The sequence below is a fragment of the Mus caroli genome, unplaced genomic scaffold, assembly GCF_978045245.1.
Source record: "Mus caroli unplaced genomic scaffold, Mus_caroli_1 scaffold_20, whole genome shotgun sequence".
NCBI classification, from domain to species: Eukaryota; Metazoa; Chordata; class Mammalia; order Rodentia; family Muridae; genus Mus; species Mus caroli.
The window spans coordinates 20,076,447-20,098,831 of NW_028227275.1; the positions used below are offsets into that span (position 1 = coordinate 20,076,447).

Here is a 22,385-nt window from a genome sequence, read left to right on the forward strand (position 1 = left end):
TAATGAACTTTTAGCTTCTGGGTGTTTTGCATACTAAGTGGCATTACCTTGTATGAAGTGTCTTTTCTTTTGTAGGTATTGTTGGTGAAGCAGATGAAAATGGGGAAGATTACTATCTTTGGACCTACAAAAAACTTGAAATAGGCTTTAATGGAAATCGAATTGTGGATGTTAATCTAACTAGTGAAGGAAAGGTCAAACTGGTTCCAAATACTAAAATACAGATGTCATATTCGGTACGTTTTAAAATATTTGTTTACAGGAAGAAATGGTGGTGTTAGTAAGCTTTAGAAAATAAAAATACATCTTAAAATTAGATGCAACAAAATTCCTCAGTGTGTCTACATTAAGTCTCCTAAAGGAAGAGGAAGTACTTCAGATCTGTGGTGTGGGTGCCACACAGTGCTGTAACGCAGTTACCACTGGCACTGGGTAGGTGACAGCTCAGCCATGTGTCTCGATGGTGTTTTTAGGCTGGGGAAGTTCATGCTTTCTCTCTTTATTTGCTGTTGCAAATAGAGGTGATGTTGTGTGGAGGTCGTTGGGGAGGTGTCGATTGCTATGCTTTGCTTTATTTGATGAGAAGACTTCTGCACAGTAAGAGCCTGTCAGAGTCCATTCTCAACTGTAAAGGTCATTTTATTCTTTATGCTTAAAAATGGTGGAAGAAAGAGAGGAAGTCCAATATAGGGAGACTTTTCTCTTTGCCAGTATTTTCCTGGTCATTGAGAAGAATCCCCTTGCTTTTAGCCAATCCTGAAATTTCTTTTTGTCCATGTGTACCCAATATAAAGATTACATAATTGTATAAAGAATTTTAATAGTTGTCATAAAACCATAATTTAACGATGAAAATGCGTGTATTCTTATTTTAATTGGTTTAAATACTTATACCCTAATGAGCATTTAGCAACTGGTACTCATCCTGACATGTATCACGCCAGCAGTAATGATTTGTCCCTGAAAGCTGAATGGACCCACATGAGGAAAGCTGTAATATTATACAGCTTCTCAGACTGGGGCTGAAGAGGTGGCTCAGTGGTTAAGAGCTCTGCCTGCTCTTATACAGAACCCAGGTTTAATTCCCAGCATCTACATAGCAGCTCACAAGATCTTAACTCTAGTTCCTGGGGATCTAGAATCAATCCTCTTCAGGCCTCTGCTGGCACTGAATATGTGTGGTGCACAGACACAGACACATACTCATGCACATAAAATAGTAAAATTAAAAAGTAAACCTCTGCTTCTGTCAGTATCTTCCTAGCATTTAATTTTAAGTATGCCAGTATTTCTGATTTTTATATGAGTTTTACCATCAGATTATTAATCATTTATTGGCCTTAATTTTTAATTTTTTTTTTCAGGTAAAATGGAAAAAATCGGATGTAAAATTTGAAGATCGATTCGATAAATATCTTGATCCATCCTTTTTTCAACATAGGGTGGGTGTTGTTTCTGTTTAAGATACAGCATACATGTACAAATCAGTTTCACTTGGACATCTTTACACACCTTTAGAATGCCTATGTGGGCCATTTTGCTTAGGACTAATGGATTTCAAGATATAACTAATGGTGATTTCAGTTATAACCTTAAAGTCATAAAAATGATGGGGAATTTTAAAGGAATAATAAAACTAGCTTGCTTCATAGTGTGGTGTAAACCAGTTAAGAGGTATATAGGGAAAAGCATGACACATGGAAGCCAAAAATACCACTTTAATTGCAAATGATGGTTATTTTGGAGAATAGGGTTCATATCTATGGTCAGATGGGCTTCTTAGGTCTGAAACTCCGACTTAGATGGACCTTATGTTGATGATGAGCTGTTGGCAGGCTTCTTTACATGGGCATCTGCCCTGTAAGTGTGAAGAAACAGCAGCAGAAAGGATGTATCTCTTGGAAAGGAGATGAGAGAACAGTGGAGGTTTTACCAGTGGACAGCCTTCCGTTTGGAGAGTCTAGAAAGGGAATAATGTTCCCATCGTCCTCGTTCCTCACCCGCACATGGAGGCTGGATGCAGCGCCTAGGGCAGGGTTTGGCTGGGAACCTGGGCTCAGATCAGTGATGTTCCTTGTTCATCTCCAGTTGCTTTAAAAATTCACTATAAACAGAGGGTGACACTTAGGATTAGCAACGCTAGGGGGCAGTGGAGTGCAGTTGGTAGGTTCAGCAATCTTTGCTACCTGTTTGCTTTATTAGTTTTATACTTTATCTATCTTAGTCAAAAAACTGAGCAGCGATACTTTATTATTTTTAATAAGAATTTTCTTGGTGTAAAAATTTTTAAGGCTGTATCACATTGTATAGTTTTTAGGGTATTGCCAAAAAGTGTTATGTTTTAGATTATTAACAGTGTATTATTGTAGGTATTGGTTTAAAGTTTATACCTTCGATTTCATATTTCTTAGATTAGGGTATAGCAGGGAACCTCATTAGAAGGTTTAATACTTTTAAATTTATATTTTAAACTGATACATTAAACATGTTTTATATATATATTTATGAGGTAACATCTGATGTCCCAGTACATACTTCATTATCCACTGCTTCAGCTAAGTAACACATACTCTCTCAAATTCAAATATTTTGTCATTTTTTTTCCTGTTGGAAACATAAAGGGTTTGGAAAGATGACTTAGCAGTTACAGTGCATGCTGCCAGGCTTAGTGACCTGAGTTCAATCCCTGGGCCCACGTGGTGGACGGAAGGAGAGAACTAACTCCCAAAAGTTGTCTGGCACCTGTGTACCCATTGGAAATAAATGTATAAAAGTTTTCTAGAGGAACATTCAGAATTCAGTTTTTGAAATGTATTATATATTATCATTATCTACAAAAGAAGATATCCATAAAAGAAACCTTTCACATAATTTCACATAGATACCTGCAGAAGAGAAGCACCCTGTGTGTGGTGACACACCAGGACATTGCATTCTTACCTATCTATAACTTTGTACTCTTGGATAACTTTGACCCAAGCTTTCCTCTCTCTTCAGCCTCTTGGTAGCTGTTGTTCTCCTACAGCTTCTCTGAGAGCAGCTTATGTGTACACATACACGTGAGATAATAGGGTGCTGGTTTTCTGTGCTTTACTTTATGTAATAAGTTTTAACTTTATCTGTGTAGGACGTCTTAGCATTTAAGGCATACCTTTCTTATTACAAAGAATATATACATTTTTTCTATTTAAAATATTGAGCAGTTGAATAATGATTAGAGTCATATTATATATATATATGTATACATATATATATTTAATATTTTTCTTTTCTTCACTATTTCTGGGTTATTAATTTCTCAAGTATAAACAAAAATCCCATCTTGGGAGACAACTGTCATTTCATTTTAAACTGCTTTTTAAATTTTTTGGTGACACTTTTATGATAAATTTACATAGACTTTTAAAAAGTATGATGCATTCATTGTTCCATTTATAATGCCAGTGGGCATGCAATAAATAAATTGTTGGGGGAAGGAAGGAATGATCTTATATACAGCAGAGTCGAGCAGCTGTCTTCAGAAAAGGACATAGCTTATGTTTTTTTCTCCCTGAAGCCCCAGGATGAGTAGCGGAGGCAGGACTGCCCTTCCATTCATGCACTTCTGTAGCATATTAACACAAGTAAAAATCTGCCTGCCTGCACTGTACAAGCCAGTATACCCTGCGTTGTTTTCTAGGGACTCTTGTAGCTCAGAGCAGAATTTCTGTGAAAAACTGTAATATGCAAGTGAGAGGCTCTGTAGCAGGGAAGGTACTATTTGACTTGGAATTGAAAGACCAGGGAGACTTTACAAGGAATATAAATCACACATGAGAAGAAAGTGCATGAAAAGAGAAGAGGATGGCAGATGTGCTCTCCTTGGTCAGTGAGCAGGGCGAGCCCTGACAAGAGTATAGGGTGCAGTAGAAGGGAAGGTCGACGGAGATGTGCAAGGCCATGTTACAGCACGGACAGAGTCCTGGGACGTCATTAGGATGGATATGAAGAAATTGGGCTCTGTATGTTGTAGAATAGAGTAATGATAATGAACATTATATTGTGGAAGATTTGCTTGATGACTTTGTTCAGCTACATTTAAAATCAGGAGAGAGATCAAACAGCAGCGAGAGACTGAATAGGAGAACGCTAGACTTGTTGAGGAGGCAGATTATACCATGGAGATTGAGAGGAAGGGATAAAGGAAAACACAAGTTTAGTAATTAGGGCCAAAGAGAATGCTCAGAGATTAAGAACATTTACTGCTTTTGCAGAGAACTTGAGTTCAGTTTCCAGCATTCATGTCTGACATGTCTGGCAATGCCTGTAACTCTAGTTCCGGGGATCCCTCTTGTGCTTTCCCTAGGCATGTGTGTGTGCACCCATACACTGCCACATATATACAGTTAAAACTGAAGCCCTTTTCTAGGTTTAATAACTATAATGAAGAATTAAGCAGAAGGAAGGACCAGAGATAATTTAAAAATTTCACAGCCAAATATTAGTTCCAGTAATAGAAGCTAGAGGATAAGAAATGAGTGGTATACATAAGGGGAGATGATAAAGTTGCTGAGGGCCGTCCCAACCTGAGATTCCACAGAGGTGTTTAAGTGGAAGCTGCAGTAGTTACTACAGGTCTGAAAGAGGAAGCTGTATGAAAGCTGGGGATTTGAGCAAATAAGGGCTGAAGGTATTTCCAGCATCATCACTGGAAAGAAAGTGGGAAAAGTTCTTGAGCCTTGGAGTCATGGTGGAATACCAAGGCCAAGGGTGAACAGAGTGGAAAGAAAAAAGAAACCGAAGCAGCAGTCAGTGACTTGGGATGGCAGAGTGACAGCAAAGGTGAAAACTGGCAGAGAGTAGGGGAGCAGATCACCCAACTGCTGAATCAACCCAGAAGTTCACTGCAGGGGCCAGTGAGCCGGGGCAGTGGTAAAAGTTCTTGCCCCTAAGCCTCATGGCTTCAGCTCAGTCTCTAGAGCCCACATGGAAGTTGAGAACTGACTCCCACAAATTGTCTTCTGACCTGCACACACATACACATATACTCAAAAATTAATAAATGTAAAGAAAACCCCACAAAAGTTCATTGCAGGGGCAGTATTGAAATTCACATTATGAAGAAGTGAGGGAAGAAATGTAGTCTTGTTTGAAAAGTTTGGTTGAGTTTTGATAGGGAAAAAAATGGAGTGGGAACTGTTAGAGATGTGAGTGGTCACAGCATATTTAGAGATGTAGCTATGTATCCTAGGAAGATACATCTCAGAAATTATGTTGTACTGGATGGTAGAAGACAGCAGGGCCTTGGGAACTTGAAGAGGAGAGAAACTTCAGAAATACCCTCAAGGACCTTTGGGAGGTTAAAATATAAATGAGCAAGTGTGCAAAACCACAGACTTAGTTCAAGTCAGATGTACTCAGTTCTAAGATGTCCTTGGAGATGAAGCAGTGCTTTGTAACCATAGGCCAGAATCTGGATGATGAAGTCAAAGGCCCTGAGGACACTGAGAAGTTAGGAATATTTCAGTGTTCTGGTAGCCACTGGGGTGACTCCTTGGGAAAGGACCTGAGAATGAGAGTGATAGGGCGTGACTAACTGAAGAAGAGAAACATCTTCAGGAAGGAAGCCTTGTCCAGAGCAGCTTGCCGTGGTGGTGTGGCTGCAGTATTGTCAGAGTTTTCCGTGTTGTGGTCCGACAGTGCCGTGCCCTTGTGTTCATCTCTCCACCTCACAGAGCACAGGGTGCTGCCTCCATTTTTACCTGGGGAAACTGAAGCCACATAGGAATGTGCAGAGCTTAAGTTAGAACCTAAGCCCTTTCGATTGCGCGGCCCACATGCTTTCCATGCAAAGTTGAGTTGTGTGTGCCTTTGGCTAAGTAACAGTTGGTTAGGAAATCTGACGTGAAAATCTGTGTAGATGATAGCATGCTTTCGTGAAGGTTGGCTGTAAAGAAGGCCAGCCCCTCATTTTGACTACTTATCCCCAGTGTGTCTAAAGTTTAGATTTTTATATAAACGATGAAAATTGGTAGTTTTTTCCTGTTAACATACAGTTGATATCATGAAACATATATTTTATAACTGGTATTTCACACTGGTAACTCTCTTTATTTTTTGTTAATTTAGATTCACTGGTTTTCAATTTTTAATTCCTTCATGATGGTGATCTTCTTAGTGGGATTAGTTTCAATGATTTTAATGAGGACTTTAAGGAAAGATTATGCCCGATATAGTAAAGAAGAAGAAATGGATGACATGGTGAGTAAACACTATTCTATATTTAATAAAAGCTAGTTATCCCATGTGCTAAATTTTATCACTTTTAATTGTGTGTACATGTGTATACATGTGTGTGTGTCTGTGCCTGGAGAGGCTATGGGTGATGGATTTCCCCTGGAGCTGGAGTTATAAGTCGTTGCAAGCCACCTGGTGTGGGCACTTGGAATTGAACCTGAGTCCTCTTCTTGAGGTTAAGAACGTGTGCTTTTAACCATTGAGCCATTTTTCCAAACCTTGTTAAATATTTTTTTTAAAGATTAAAAGAAAATTGTCTGTGTGTATGATGTGTGTGTGCTGTCATGCATGCCAGACCATGTATGTTGAGGTCAGAGGACAACTTGATGGGCAGTTCTCTCCTACCTTTACCTGGGCTTTAGGGGTGGACCTCAGGTGGTCAGACTACCTGCTGAACCATCTCTCCAGACAATTGTGTTTTCAATGTTGAATCTAGATTAGAATTTCTAATCTAAGGCAGCAAGAACAGATGAGTTTTCAGAATCCAGAATTCTTAGGTTTAAAAGAAGGTCTAAAACCAGGTGCCATAGCAAATACATATAGTTCCAGATATCCAGGAGACTGAGACAGGAGGATTGCTTGAGCCCCGGAGTTTGAGCCTTACTTTTCTAGGGACGTAGCTCAGTGGGAAAGTGCTCCTTAGTGTTGGATTTAATCCCCAGCAATACCACGGTTAAAAGTGATTGTAATGTTTCCTGTGGGATCTAGGGTCATGTTATATTTAAATATATTCTTTTTTTCTAACATAACTTAAATGTTCTCTTAAGCAAGATAAAGAAACTTGTGATCTTCAGTCAAGTTTTGTCACCAAATAAGGACACATCATACTTAGAAAACAGAATGTAGTTTGCAATGCTTTTGATTTCAGAATCACTTTTTTTAAAAAGGAAGCCTAGACTAGTTTTGATATATTTTTAAAATATTGTTAAGTGTTGAGTTAAATTTAAGGGGTGGGTAGAAGGATTAGTATACATTTAGTTTACTAGTTCAAAAGATTTATTCTTAATTTTTTATTAAATTACAGCATAAAAGTGTGTCCTATAGAATACTAATACCTAGGTGTACTTCATCATTAAATAGGCTTGAGAAGCAGTTTAAAATGTCAAATTTTAACAAGCTAAATATATTGTGGTGATGGTAAAAAATACTTCCTTCTTAAATAGTTTCCTTAAGAAACTTTGTTTCAGAAATTAAGGATAATTGGGTTATTCAAGCAAAACTTAAATATGGATTTTTTTTAAAAAGCTTTAGATGACTAAGTATCCATATTCAAATACTTTGAACTATAAAGGACACTTCTCTTGCTTTTTAGGGCAAGTGCTGATCTAAATATATTTCTCTTTTATGTCTTTGGCCATTGATGGTGGTGAGCCTTACGCACTGTGTGAGTGGCAGGGTAGGGCCTGAGAGTGAAGTAATGTTGTATTAAGTGAGACCTTTACTCTTCTAAGTTGTTTTTTCTTTTTCTTTTTCTTCCTCAGCTTTTTCTCTCCCTGCTTTTTACTTTCATGAATCTCAGCATAACATCTGAGTTAGGACAGGGATTGCTGTGACTTTGAAATGTCTGTCCTCAGGATTTTGAACTGTTAAAAAAGTGTGGAAGGGGGGAGTTTGAAACGGCAGTTTCTTACCTGTGTATGTATTGCACTTTGATTCTGAATGGGCTGATTTTTGTCTACACATACTTGGCACGTGTCTCCTGTGCAGGACAGAGACCTAGGAGACGAGTACGGCTGGAAGCAGGTGCATGGAGATGTGTTCAGACCGTCAAGTCACCCTCTGATCTTCTCCTCCCTCATTGGCTCTGGATGTCAGATATTTGCTGTGTCTCTCATTGTTATTATTGTTGCCATGATTGAGGATTTGTATACAGAGTAAGTGTCGGTACTTTATCATCTTTTTGTTGGTATAAATAGTTTCTTTAGTCATTGTAATCTATTAAGCCAGTCGTTATCAAATATTTACTTATTTTGGTAATTTTATTATTTTAATACTACCTGTGCTATTATTGCAGAAAGATCTTAATCTTTAAATCTAAATTTTCAAACTTGCCAGTGTGGCTGGACATTGCAGTTACAGTGGCTGTGTCATTGAGAGAGGCAGAAGCTACTTTAGTCTAAAACTATTTGAAAAAGGAAACCTCTGCTCTTTCAGATTCAACTAGATCTTTATAATTTCAGTTACAAAATTACTACATCACATTTATAGTCAGACTGAGACCCCTTCAGGAATAAAACAAAGTGTTCGCAGTATTGTTTTTTCAAGTCCTAGATCACTATCTACCTTTGTGTAGTTTTGGCTATACTTTTTATTAGCAACCAAAACCATTTGCCAAACTTTGTTAAATTACATTATTTATTTATTTGTGTGTATGCCTGTGTGTTCAAATGTGTGTGTCTGGGCATGTGTGTGCCACAGCACAAATGTGGAAGTCGGAGGACGACTTTGAGGAGTTGTTTCTCTGCTTCCACTGTGTGTCCCCAGCATTGCAATCAGGTTGTCAGGCTTGCCACCAAGCACCTTCACCTGGTGAACTAGTTTGCTAGCCCAGTTTGCCAAAAGTTGTTGATTTGAATCAGTAAGAAAGCTCAGGGCTTTGTTGTGTCTGATTTTGTCACCTTGTTTTCAGAGAGCCACAGCATGTACAAAGAAATGCACTGTGGTGTGGGATGGATTCACTATACCTCAACCTCAGGCATCAGACAGCAGCTGTAATGTCCTCTGTCAGAGCAACTTCAGCTGCATTCCAATTCATAATATATCCTTACATATGAATAGCATTGCATGAACAAATAATTCACTTGTACTGCTGAAAGAATCGCTTTTTAATTGTCAAATATTTAACCATGTGGCAAGCAAGATGACTTAGCAGGTTAAAAAAAATCAGTTTCCCCTCAACCCTGATGGCCAAGTTTGGTCCCCCTGGGGAAGGAGAAGACTGACTTCAGAAAGCCCTGCTCTCTTACTTCATATGTGTGCTGCAATGTGCATGTCCACCCAGGTACAGATCATACACACATAAAAACAATAACTACTTTCTAAACCATTTAACCATATGCTAAATCGCCATTCCTCTGCTGAATGCTTAGACTAACCATATAAAGGGAATAGTTCATGTTTAATAACTGATGGAGTATGTATTAACCAAAAACATCTGTGATGTTTCTGTGATCTACCTTTGTGTTGCCATTCACTACCACATTTTAAAATAATTAAACTACATGGAAACTGCAGAGTTGTAAGTGTTCATATTTTAGGGTATAATGTATTTTAAGGTGAAGTGGGTCCTGAACATGAGGAAAGCATTTCAGATCTGCAAGGCCGCCATGCTTACACTAAGTGTTGATTCTACATCATGCTTGAGTTGAAGCCAACCCCATTATTCAGTATTGTGACTAAAGAGAAACCTTTTCTAGCGTCCTAGTTTTTGCTTTGCTTTGTCCAAATTTTTGCTTTGATTTGCTTTTCAAAATGATATTAGAATTCAGCAACTCTTATTAGTGCATACTCTCTTGTAATTTAAAGCCCTTCAGTTTCGTTGTTGTTTTAAGATTTATTATGTATATTATGTATACAGTGTTTTCTTTGTATGTATATCCTGTAGGCCAGAAGAGGGCACCAGATCTCATTGTAGATGGTTATGAGCCACCACGTGGTTGCTGGGATTTGAACTCAGGACCTCTGGAAGAGCCGACGGTGCTCTTAACCGCTGAACCATCTCTCCAGCCCAAGCCCTTCAGTATTTAGGTGTCAGAAGCTACTCTTCTGTGGGTAGTGTTAGGGCCAGGTCATGTGGTGGTCTGACATTTACTACAGTAAGTAGGTGTTGTGTTTATGTGATGTGTGTGCAGTTACTTAGAAGTGGTGAAGCCGCCAGCGTTGGTGTGATGGAGAAGTGACTGATGACATCAGGGTCCTGTGTACTTTGCACATTTGCACCTTTAATGTGCACAGCAATCCTGTGTGAGGACTGTTGTATTTCTATCCTATAGGCAGGCAAGGGAAAGCTCAGAGAGGTGAAGTAATGGTCGAAATTACACATTGCTACTGAAGGGTGATAAACTGGTTTGAATGCAGGTGGTTCTATTTCAGAGTTTTTCATTTGCAGTGTTATGGAAATGAAAAGAGTGATGAAGCGATGTGAAACAGTGAGAAGCAGAAGCATGTGAATGTGGAGTTGGGATGATGGCTCCAGTGACAGAATGATTCTTAAGGGTAAAGAGTAGCTAGCGTTAATAGGTGCAAGTTACGTTGCCTCTGTGATCACTGTGGCAGTCAGAGAAGCATTGGCAAGGTGTAGGTAGGACAGTGTCACTGTGGTACCAGTTAATTGTGGTGCTAGCTCTTGAGAGAGCCTGTGCTCTCCGTGGGCATGGTAAGCAGCTCATTGGCCTCTCTTCCAGTCTTGAGAATGGCTGCCATGGTGGACTTCTCAGTATAATGAAATTGCTTATTTGAGGGTGGGCATAAATGCTTGTATTTTTGAACAAAGAAACAGAAGGTAGATCTGAGTGTGCAAACCATCCTGCTTGGAAACGGCAGACTTAACCCGGAAGTCATTTGGACTCCAGGCCGGCCTTTCTGAGTGCCTTCTGTTAATAGTAAGAACTTTTGCCTGGTATTAGGCTCATCTTACACTAAAACTAGCCCTTTGTATTTTCTTTGTACTTATATCTGCCTTTAGCAAACACATTTATAAAGAGAATGGGTCATATATGTTAGTCTTTGTGGGGAAGGACTGAATTAGCACTTAATGATGTTTGAGTTTTTGGAAAAACAGATTTGATTTTTTTTAACTAATTAATTTTGAGATCTGTGATTCTTTTGAGAATGACAAATTTTTGCACTTGGATTTAGTTGAAGATGGATAGAGATGAAACCCTGCAGTGTTTTTATTTTCACTGTTGAGATGCGTGTTATATTCATTTGTTTACTTACTTCTGAAGCCACTTATGGAAATGAGCACAGGTGTTTGAACAGATGCTGCATATTGCAAAACTAGTAGGCTGAAGTATGGAGGGTGTTAATAAATAGTAAATATTTCTATTTTGCAGCAAATTAAACTGCCATTTATTTTAATATTTTTCTTTTCAACTGGGCATATTTAAAATTTTTTAAATTACTTTACTCAACATGAAGGTTGGCTTAATTCTTTAGATACCATTACTGGGCAGAGGTTAGATTGTCAGGCTGACATAAGGTTGCCTTGAGGACCAGGAGGTACGTTTAAAAATAACTTTTACAGAAAAAAAGTAAGTCTTATCATGTTATGTCATTTAAAATAGTAGGATTTAATACAAACTATCCTACTTGAACTTTATTTCTAATAAGCAGGCAAAAAAATCTTAAATATTGAGCCACTTATAAAAAAGGAATATTCTAGTCGGGTGTGGTGGTGCACGCCTTTAATCCCAGCACTCGGGAGGCAGAGGCAGGCGGATTTCTGAGTTCGAGGCCAGCCTGGTCTACAGAGTGAGTTCCAGGACTGCCAGGGCTATACAGAGAAACCCTGTCTTGGAAAAAAAAAAAAAAAAAAGGAATATTCTCTGTATGTATGTGTTTGTTTTTAAACAGAACATCCTGTTTCATATGATGGAACTGCTTTACAGAGTTATAAATAGAATTTTAGTTCCGACTTGCCATTGGTGCCAAAGAAATGAAAAGTGTTTGTTTAGATTGTATTACGAATTCAACTGTAGACTAGATAGAAGTAGACCCAACTTGGTATGGTTTCAGTTCACCTTTGACTGGGAATTCTTTTATGGTTTTCTGCAATCCAGGATGGGATGTTTTTCTGTTTGTGTTAAGTAGATCTGAGGGGACAGACTCCATGTTCTTCCTGGTTTTAATTTATAATACATATGTTTATGCCTTTGCAGGAGGGGATCAATGCTCAGCACAGCCATATTTGTCTATGCTGCTACATCACCAGTGAACGGATACTTTGGAGGAAGTCTGTATGCTAGACAAGGAGGTAACTAATGCAGGAGGTAGCACTCTTGCATCTTTACTTATTGGTGCTATTCTTTTACTGTGAAGTATTTGAAATTTTAAATGGGCAGTATAGGTTGTACAGATAGTAAAGGCCCTTGTTACATCATGTGTATAACCTCTATCAAATCTGTTATGCTTTCTAGATTATTTTTATGGAAACTTTGTGTTTTATTTCTTAAAATTATGATTATGAATAATTAATAGATCTTCTCCATTGTGAAGTTAGCCCCAAAGAAAATATACAAGAGTATTTCTAAATTATCGATGTTATGTTTCTTTGAGGTACCTAGCTCCCTAGATGTGCTGCAGGTGAGCCTGCCTTACAGTCATCCTTAAAATTATATTTCATGGGTAAATATAGAAGTATGTTTAATGGCAATGGCTACAGCTTGTAGGCAGTGGTAGGAGATTAGAAAACAGTATTCATCAAAGGACTCCTCATGAAGATTTTGTGTCACAGTTTCTCAGGTGAAAGTTCCTTCATTCTAGACGTGTAATATTGAGGTCAGAAAGGTACTTGCATTGATAAGTATGCATATTTTCACTTATGAATGAAAGGTTTTTAAAAGACCTTATCTACTGTGATTTTTTTTTTTCACAGTTTACTTAAGCATGGTCAGCATTATATTGTCTGTCTGTGTATCTGTGTCTGAATATATTTAGCAGTCTACTAAAAGGAGGGTAGGTCTGGGCACTGTGGCACATATCTATAATCCCAGTACTTTCGAGGCTGAATCAGCAGGATTTCCTCAAATTCAAGACTAGCCGAGGCCAGGAAATTTTTATAGGTAGTAGGAAATCAGAGCATAGGGTCATTTAACATCCTCCTGGATGGCCATGTTACCTTTGCCTGTTTTGTAGATTTTACTAGATATAATTTGACCAAGTGCCTTTGGTTTAGGCAGTTCTTTCCATAGCCTATAGAATATTATCTATTCCTGACTATTTTATTTAGATGTTCAAACTCTTAAGTCTATCATGGGATACAGGAAATAAGTGCTGACATATAGGATAATATCCAAAGGAAGTAAGGGCGCTTAATGTAATGTAACTTGTCCTTCTGGAAACTAGTTAGGCCAAACTATTTTGCTTATGATTCTGAAGTCTCCACAGCAGAAACAACTTTGTTTAAAATAGGAAATGTCTTTATGTCTGTATATGAGTCTGCTTTTTGTCCGATTGTAAAAGCTAAGCACAGTTTGTCACACTTCCTTGTACTGTATGTACCTGTTCTTAAATGTTGACAAGCTCAGGACTAGGAATGTTAGATCTTGCAAAGTGTAATTTAAAGACCATGTTCTGATTGAGACTGTGTGCTGATAGTTTTGTCTGAACAATCCCTAATAATTGAGGTGAATAAAGAAGTCAGCTCAGAGAGTTGAGGATATTTCCTGGATCTCAGGTCTGCAGTATAGTGCGGCTTCAGATCTTTTCAGAGACCCCAGCGTACAGGATAGTGTTCTGGATCCAGTCTGAGCCTGGGGGTAACCTGGAGCCTCGCAGGTGTGAGGAGAGCAACTGATTGTATTGGGTGAGACACGTGGGGAGGAGGAACCTACAGTAGATAGAGAGTTTCATTTGTCCGTGTCTGTACCTGAGAGGATAAAGCAATGCACAGGAAAGATTGCTAAGTGTTAGGATGGATTGGAATTTACAAAGTGGATCAAATGTTTCACTTTAGTTGTCACCCCTATAATTAATTACTTCAAATGCTGGCCATTGAAAAGGAAGGATTCATGAGACATCTGTGAAAAAGAACTGTAAAAATGAACTAAAAGAGAAAGTTCAGAATTGAGTTTCTTTGGACGAATGTTAAGATTTGTGATGGTAACTCTACCACCAAGCATGAAAGATCTGCGACAGAATTTGAATTAGAAAAAGTTAGCTTTATATTTAAACCATTACAAATGACATACAAAAGGTCAGGATGGTTCAATGGTAAAATCAAAACAATGGCATCAGAGTATTGTATGACAGATCAGTGCTTGTCATTGCAGTACAGCTACTTTATAAACTGAAGAGCTGGATTGCTCTTTATTAGATAATTGATTTGAAATAATTATTGCATATCAGGTTTAATTACCTTTGCATTGAATTTTTGAGTTTATAATTTGGAACTACATAATATATTTTAAACATTGCATGTTTGTCTGTGTAGCTCAAATTTTTCTCTTTTTTTTTTTTTTTTCAGGAAGGAGATGGATAAAGCAGATGTTTATCGGGGCATTCCTTATCCCAGCTATGGTGTGTGGCACTGCATTCTTCATCAACTTTATAGCCATTTATTACCATGCCTCTAGAGCCATTCCTTTTGGAACAATGGTAAGTTACTTGAATTTTAATTTTAAACAGTGCTTAGAACCATTCTAATACAAGGCCTGCTGCCTCTCCAGAGTCCCCTCCTATTGGGTGTTCTGAAGTTTCAACCAGTCCCTGTTGAGTCTCAGAAAGTTTTTGCTAGGCTCCAAAAACTATCAGTTACATATAAACTTAAGGTTCCCTACATTTTCTTGATTCTGTTCATTTTTAAGCCCAGTGGTGGTGCACATCTTTAATCCCAGCTCTTGGGAGGCAGAAGTAGTGGATCTCTGAGTTTGAGACCAGTCTGGTCTACAAAGTGAATTCCAGGACAGTGTGGGCTACAGAGAGAAACCCTATCACAAAACAAACAAACAAAGAAAAGAAAAAGAAAAGTTGATATAACTTTTATCAGAAATGGGAGAGAACTAATTAATGAGTATATTTTAGAGGAAAAAAAAAACCCACACACACCAAGAAGCATGAGTGTTTTATTAAAGTGGTCAGTGTTCTGAGGTCCTTTTTTGTTTCTGTGATAAAACACTGACCAAAACCAAGAAAAGAGTCTAGTTTACTTAGAGTTTTTAACCCATCATTAGGAAAGCCAGGGCAGGCAGGGTTTCAAGGTAGCAGTCTGAGGAGGCAGCAAGCATGGAGGAGGGCTGCTTCCTGGCTTGCTTCTGGGCTCACTGACTGCCTACAGTGGGCGGGGCACTGCAACGTCTGTGTCCCACAGGTGTGCCTGCAGGCCAGGCTGATGGTCACAGTTCTTCAGTTGGGATTCTTCTCAAATGTGCTAAGTGAACAACGGAAGCTTAACAGTGACCTTCTACCCCTACCGCCTTTGACACACAAACAGAGATCACTTTAAGTCATAACCTTTCCCTTCTTGTTCCCCAAGATTTACTACTATTAAAATATAAAAGTCAGAATGCCTTTAAAAGGACCCTCTTTAAAATATTTGTCACTTTAAAAGCCCAATGTCTCTTTTTAAAATCGAGTCTCTTTAACTGTAGGCTCCCATAAAATCAAAACCATGTTATATACTTTCCAAAAACGAGAGAACCAGGGCATAGTAACAATCAGATTAAGCCAGGCGTGGTGGCACACACCATTAATCCCAGCACTTGGGAGGCAGAGGCAGGCGGATTTCTGAGTTCGAGGTCAGCCTGGTCTACAGAGTGAGTTCCAGGACAGCCAGGGCTACACAGAGAAACCCTGTCTCGAAAAACAAACAAAGCAAAAACAAAAAACAAACAAAAGAAACGATTAAAGTACCACCCCCCCAAATCTAACAGTATAAATCAAATATTGTAGCTTAGTGTCCAGAATCTGGGACTGACTTGGACTCTTGAGGGATTAGGCAGCTCCAGACTGGAAAGCTCTTCCCGTCCCAGCACACACAGCTTGTCTTGTGAGCTCAAGCAGGGTCTATTTATACTGCTGATTGCTTTCTTCTTTTTTTTTTTTTTTTGGTTTTTCGAGGCAGGGTTTCTCTGTGTAGCCTTGGCTGTCCTGGATCTCACTTTGGTAGACCAGGCTGGCCTCGAACTCAGAAATCCGCCTGCCTCTGCCTCCCAAGTGCCGGGAGTAAAGGCGTGCGCTACCACTGCCCAGCTTGATTGCTTTCTTCTGTGGATGTCTTCAGTATGCTGAACACTGAAGCTGAACCTTCCTTCACTAGTGGCCTCTGCAACCTCTTCAGGGACTTCAACCCTGCCACATGGTGTTAAGCCTCAGTCTCTTTCCATGACCCCTTCACTCCTGCCATTTCCCATTACTTGCTACCAGTATTGCTAGCAGATTACTAGTCCATTAGTGGGTTGATACATTGATTATATCGGAGCCCTCATAATCAAGGTAACTAGATTATATGCCAGGATTTAGCCCTACCAGCTAGGAGCCAACCACACTTTCAATCACAAGAGCCTATTTGGGAGTAAATGTTTCATATCACTTGAGAATGGGAACAGGACAGGTTTCCCAGGGTGTTTTGAGAATGGATTGTAGATACGAAATCTTGTGTGACCTGTTAAGCCTCATATGCTGAATTTTGAGTTATAGGTTTTCAGAGAACCATAGTTGTAGTTTAAGAATTGCAGGGTATCATGGGACCTAATCACCTTTCTACTCTAAACAGTGTTCACCTCCGCATGCACCCATAAATCCTGCGTTCTCCTGGTTTTGTCTCTGAGGCAGTAAACAGTGGTAAGGGTACTAGGTGGTTTGTGTTGATTGTCATTTTGAGGCCTGTTTTAGCTGAGCATGGGAATCTTGAACACAGAAATATTCATAAGCTTTAGAAATCAGGTTTTACAAACATATAGGAAGATGTCCTCCTATGTTTACTTGAACAATAAATAACTGGAAAAAAATTACTTGAGGACTCAAATTCTAGTGTGGGAAATTCATGATACATAATCAGAAATTACCACAGTAAAGAGATGGAGGCCAAATTAATGGCACTTTATACTGACGATATAGCTGCATCTCAGATGTAGTTAGCATACAGAATGCCCAAGTGTACTGTGTACCCAGTAGTGAGGACCTGTGAAAACACGCTGGCTGACTATGGGTAATGACCAGGTAAACACATGCATTTTATAGAGAGACTCGTAAGAAAGCCTCAGAACATGGGCTCAGTATTGGAACAGATAAGGTAGTTCTTTCTTCCTCCTTTTCTTTTTCATCAAATAACTTTTACACAAGAAAAGGCAAAGGGAGCACTCTGATGAGCAGGAAGTTAAGCTGAAGCCAGGCCATGGACTTGACTGTGTGGCGTGCCCGAAGTGTCTTGGCTTGTGTGCATGTTTTCTCAGCATATCATACGGCAGGAGAGAAGTTCATGAAACTGGACCCAGATTTCCTTTTCTAGGGGGAAAGGAAGAAAGTAGATTCCACTTTACAGAATGAAGTGGATTTATATTGATGAGGCACAAGATTTTAGAACTGGTATTAACTTTTTTTAAAGGATGAAGAAGTAGGTAATGAGCTTTGTGAGCTAGTACAAATTCATTAAAGCAAAATGGTTAGAACACCATCATTTCCCCATTTGAGTTGGTTTTAGAAGCCTAGAAGAACACAATGGCATAAAAAACAGTGGCATCCTACTGGACAAGATGAAGAAATGTGGCCAGAGTCCTAGAAAAGGCTCTGCGTGTACAGAATGGAGCGTTGGGATCTTACAGCGCAGTACGCACTGTGCTTTAAGTTGAATCTGAGGAACAGTTTGCTGCAGAATGCTCAAGACATCATCTAAGGAGACTGGCTCTGATGGGGGCAGCGTGTTTTGTAGTTCACATTGTTTTCATAATCATTATCCTGGTTAGTTTTCAAAGGAACTAAGTAGAAATTGTGAGCACAGTTACTTCTTGCATGGAGTAAAGCTCGCAAGGCTTTTATGTACTGATTGATCATGCTGTGAGTGCTGCAGATGGGGTTCTGTTCACTGGGCTTGCTGTCGATACTTTTTCTCCCTTTCTGTCAAGGTGAGTTTCTCCAAGTGGTGCACAGCCATGCGTGTAGGCAAAACCCCCATACACATAAAATGTAAAAGAAAGATTTCACTTGTTCCGCACCAATTCCAGCACTTGGTGCAGTTGGTCCTCTGAAATGTAGCCATCCGGTCAGGGTACAACAGTCCTAGAGTTCATTTCTCAGTGCTTGAGTCACATTGAAGGCTTTGTGGGGAGGGTTGCTTATTTGTGTATACATCTTCTTTAATGGATATTGAAGTCTTTTGTGCCTTGAACTCCCATCTCTTGACTCTACCAACTAAGTGCTAGGATGAGAGCTACCTTCCAGCACACATGGCTAAGTTAGCTCTTACATCTTAGTTGTTTTCTTACGTTTCCCCTGTGTATTCTTAAGTTGCTTATGAATAAAGACTTACTTCCTTTTCACCTTTCCTCCTCTTCTCTCTCACTTTCTCATCCTACTGACCAAACCTCTGGTACAATATTGGGTAGACATGGCACATGCAGATTGTGCCATACATTTCAGAGGACCAACTGCACCAAGTGCTGCCAGGCTGGGAGGGCATTCAGCTCTGTGCCTTTAAGGAAGCCCTTGCTTGTCTTGGATGCCCTTGATCAGGTAATAGAGCCCTGCTGTTCCTGGGTAGTCAGGAGTTTCTGTTGGAAATGAATGTTGGGTTTTGCAGCAGCTTTCCCCTGCATTTTTGGAGATACAGTCTTAAGTTAGTCCTATATTTCTTTAATAAAGCTCCTGTATGTCTATATATATGTCTATACGAGAAGTACTGGTCTGCAGCTTTCTTAAAATGCTTTTTCTAATAAGGTTAGCTTTCTGAGGCACATTTTTCATTTCAAGTCAATGGACAGTTATAAGCTAGCATGTTGAAACTCTGTGGACAGTAAACAGGTTTCTCAGATCTTTGAGTTGGTAGTACCAGTATTATGGGATCCATTGGTTGGAATGCTTGATTTGAGACTTCTGATTTTTAATAAAGTTATAAAATATAAGTTAGAAATGTGGTTATAGAAATCATCTGCTGTGAGCAGGGGCCAAAGAAATACTGGCACACAGTAATGGCTGCCAGTGATAGATTTCTCAGGTGGTGACCACTGACATTCTAGCAGCTGGTGATAAAGGCAGGATGATATAAAGTCAAGGCCAGCCTGGGCTATGAAACTCCACACTCCCCTTTCACTCACACACACACTCCTCCTTCACACACACACACACACACACACACACACACACACACACACACACACAGAGGGGGGCACAGGGGAGAGACAGACGGAGAGTGTGTTCCTAAGAATCAAGATAGCTATGAGCAGTTAAAGTTTCCTTAGAATGGATTACCTTTAACAGTGTCTCCCTTCGAATTCCCAAAATAGTCTGTCCTGGTTACATTTGCTCCTGCAACCCATGCACACTGTAGATTTTCCCAAAAGCCAGTCTCTAAGCAAATGTAGGTATTATATAGATCTTTGGTTTCTGGGTGTGAGTGACTAGCTAGTAGATGTTTATGTGTATTAAGGACTGAGAAGCAGTGCTTACTTTGAACTTGTTCTTGTGTGGACACAGATCTCTGTCTGGGAAGTAATTCTGTCCCACCCTTCTGCTCATTTCACGTCCCTCAGGATGAGGACCTTGCGTTAGATTTCACCAGTGCAGTAGACAAGTGGTTCTTGAATCCTTAGCTGCTAAGTTTCATTTTAAAATGAGACCTTAAGTGAAAGCCCAGTAGAGGAACAAGATACAACTGTGAGCCTGCTTTAAGGAACTCTAAATTTAAAACGAGAGAAATAAGGTTGGATGAATGCAAGTCTCAAGTCCAGGGTTAGGAATTATAGGAGTCAACTCAATACTTAAAGTCAGTGTTAGCACTGAAACTAAGAAAATCCAGGCTTGACCAATGCGTCGATTCCATGCCACGCTGTCCTAACAGCTTGCCTTGTATTCTTGTATTCTCTAAGTGAGCTCATATAGAGTCTGATGGAGAAGAGTTTGGAACTGGTTCCATCTGACCAGTACAGTTTCTAAGCAGCTGTCCAAACTTCTAATCATCTATATAAAAAAGATCTGATGGGAAAACATTTTATTTTATTTTATTTTATTTTATTTTATTTTATTTTATTTTATTTTATTTTATTTTGGAAGAAAGGCTTTATTTTAGCTTATATTTCCAGGGGATGGTATGGTGAGGAGGCATGCCCAAATGTTAAAGGAACTGACAATTTATTACAGTACCTAAGGAGGATGCTGGGTTTCCTTGAAGAACAAGATGCCCCTCAAACAAAGGACATGTTCTGTGAATATCTTATTCACAGAGCTGTGATCATAACGTGAGCATGACCCTTTAAGACACTGTTCACTCTTACAAGGTCAGGTCTCAACCTGAAGACATTAGGCACACCCTCCTGCATCTCTCTGGACAGACTCAAGAAGCAGTCTGTACTGTGACCTAACTGCTTTTTTTTTTTAATTAGATATTTTCTTCATTTACATTTCAAATGCTATCCCATGTGTGCGTGCTTGATGAGGAGAGAGGGAGATCCACAGACCATTTCAAACTTCCTTACTCTGTGACACTTGCTAGAAGTCCAAATATAGACCCAAAAATAAAAGAAATGTGATTCTGATGTTTGTATGGAAATGAGTCATTCTAAGATCTCTCTTGTTAATATTTTCTGTAGAATGTGTTTGAATCTATGTTATTAGACTTAGGGACATGTAAAAAAGCCAACTGTTTTCCTGGGCTGAGGAGGTAGCAGAGTTTATAGAGTGTGGGCCTATGCACAAGAGCCTGGTTCTTCCCCACCCAGTATCATATACATGTGATTAATTTCAGCAGACAGGAGAGCCAGAGGCTCAAAGTCATTTTTGGCTACATAGCAAGTTTAAAGCTATCCTGGAATACATGAGACTGCCTCAGAGTGGGGTGAGCAGAGACAGGAGGAAGAAAGTGGATAGAGGGGAGAAGGACAGAGGGGAAGGGAGAGAGAGAGAGACCAACCCACTCTTTTCAAAAAGAGTTCCAAATCAAATGCCTACAGAGGTCCTGTACCTTCATCAGTGAGGTTCTGTTGATGGCTTTATAAACATTCTTCTTGGCCATGGATCTCACATAGGAACATTCCCTTCAGTTTCTCTTATTCTTATTTGAAATTAATGTTATGGTAAAGGAAGGCACAGAGCTCTTTATTATGTGTTAAGCAGTGGTTTTCAACCTTCCTAATGTCATGACCCTTTACTACAGTTCCTCATGTTGTAGTGACTCCCCTACCCATAAAATTATTTTTGTTGCTACTTTCATAACTGTAATTTTGCTATTGAATGGTCGGTCACTCAGTTCTCAGGATCATCAGAAATGCCTGTTTTCTGATGGTCATGGCCCGCAGGTTGGGAAGCACTGTGTTAAGGTATCTGATCTGACAGTAACTAGGAGGAACTCAACAGCAAGCAGCCTGGGTTTGCCACCCTCATATATATGCCTCACTTAACTCATAATGCAATATTTACAAGCCCTACAGTGCTTGTTTATTTCTCACATTGCACATCTTTGTTACGTTAGCATGAATTTGTGTCCTAACAACTGAGACAAGTAAGTTCCTGAATCTGATGTTTTCAAGAGTGTTGTGACGCCATCTCTGTTGTTCCGTCTTGTTTCTTCAGTTTCTACTCAGCGTTCCTACGTTAGAATCTCCAACGGTAGAATCCAGAGATTGTAGAGATAATCGGTTCTGTTTTACTGTTCCATAGTGGAGATGTCTTAACCAGATATTCTCCAGAAGAAAGTATCTCAGTGTCCTCTAAAAACACCACAAAATAAGCATTTTCATAATTATGGTCTTTTCTATAATTTTAGACTTTGAATGGGCAGGGTAATATTTGGATTGTTTTATTATAGTACACACACGTATACACACACACACATTTCTGTTAGTGTTCTAAGGTATTATAAAAGAGAAAAGTACCCCGAGCCCAACAAGTCTGAATTTGAGTTTTGGGCTGGCTTGTACTAGCTGTGTGCTCATGGAAAGTTAGCCTCACTCGAAATGTTCTTCACCTTATACTTAAGGGACTAGCATTTGGGGAACTCCTTGTGCGAATTAGGAGCTCAATAAAATATAATCAAGTGACTTGGTACTTGATAAGGAGTAGACATGTCAAAAACAGGATAGATGACAGGAAGAGATCTAAAAGGTGCTCTGTCAGAGGCAGCCAGGAAGCGTAGGCCCAGTGGGAGCTGAGGGTGGGAAGGAAAGAGTTCAACCTGTGTTGGATTCCGCGGGGACATTTTCTCCTCTTTCCAGTGGTGCATTCCTTGTGTTGTTTTGTCCTTA

General features: G+C 39.4%; 1 protein-coding gene across 2 annotated transcripts in view; it reads left to right on the plus strand.

Annotated features, from left to right (window-relative positions):
* Positions 1 to 22,385, plus strand: part of Tm9sf3 (transmembrane 9 superfamily member 3) — a 55,192-nt gene that overhangs the window by 19,814 nt on the left and 12,993 nt on the right. For both annotated transcript variants that reach the window (XM_021151354.3, XM_021151355.2), the window contains exons 4-9: positions 76 to 236; positions 1,365 to 1,442; positions 6,109 to 6,240; positions 7,984 to 8,150; positions 12,156 to 12,250; positions 14,462 to 14,592. In XM_021151354.3, coding sequence (XP_021007013.1) covers positions 76 to 236; positions 1,365 to 1,442; positions 6,109 to 6,240; positions 7,984 to 8,150; positions 12,156 to 12,250; positions 14,462 to 14,592 — 764 coding nt within the window. The remainder of the gene's footprint in view (positions 1 to 75; positions 237 to 1,364; positions 1,443 to 6,108; positions 6,241 to 7,983; positions 8,151 to 12,155; positions 12,251 to 14,461; positions 14,593 to 22,385) is intronic.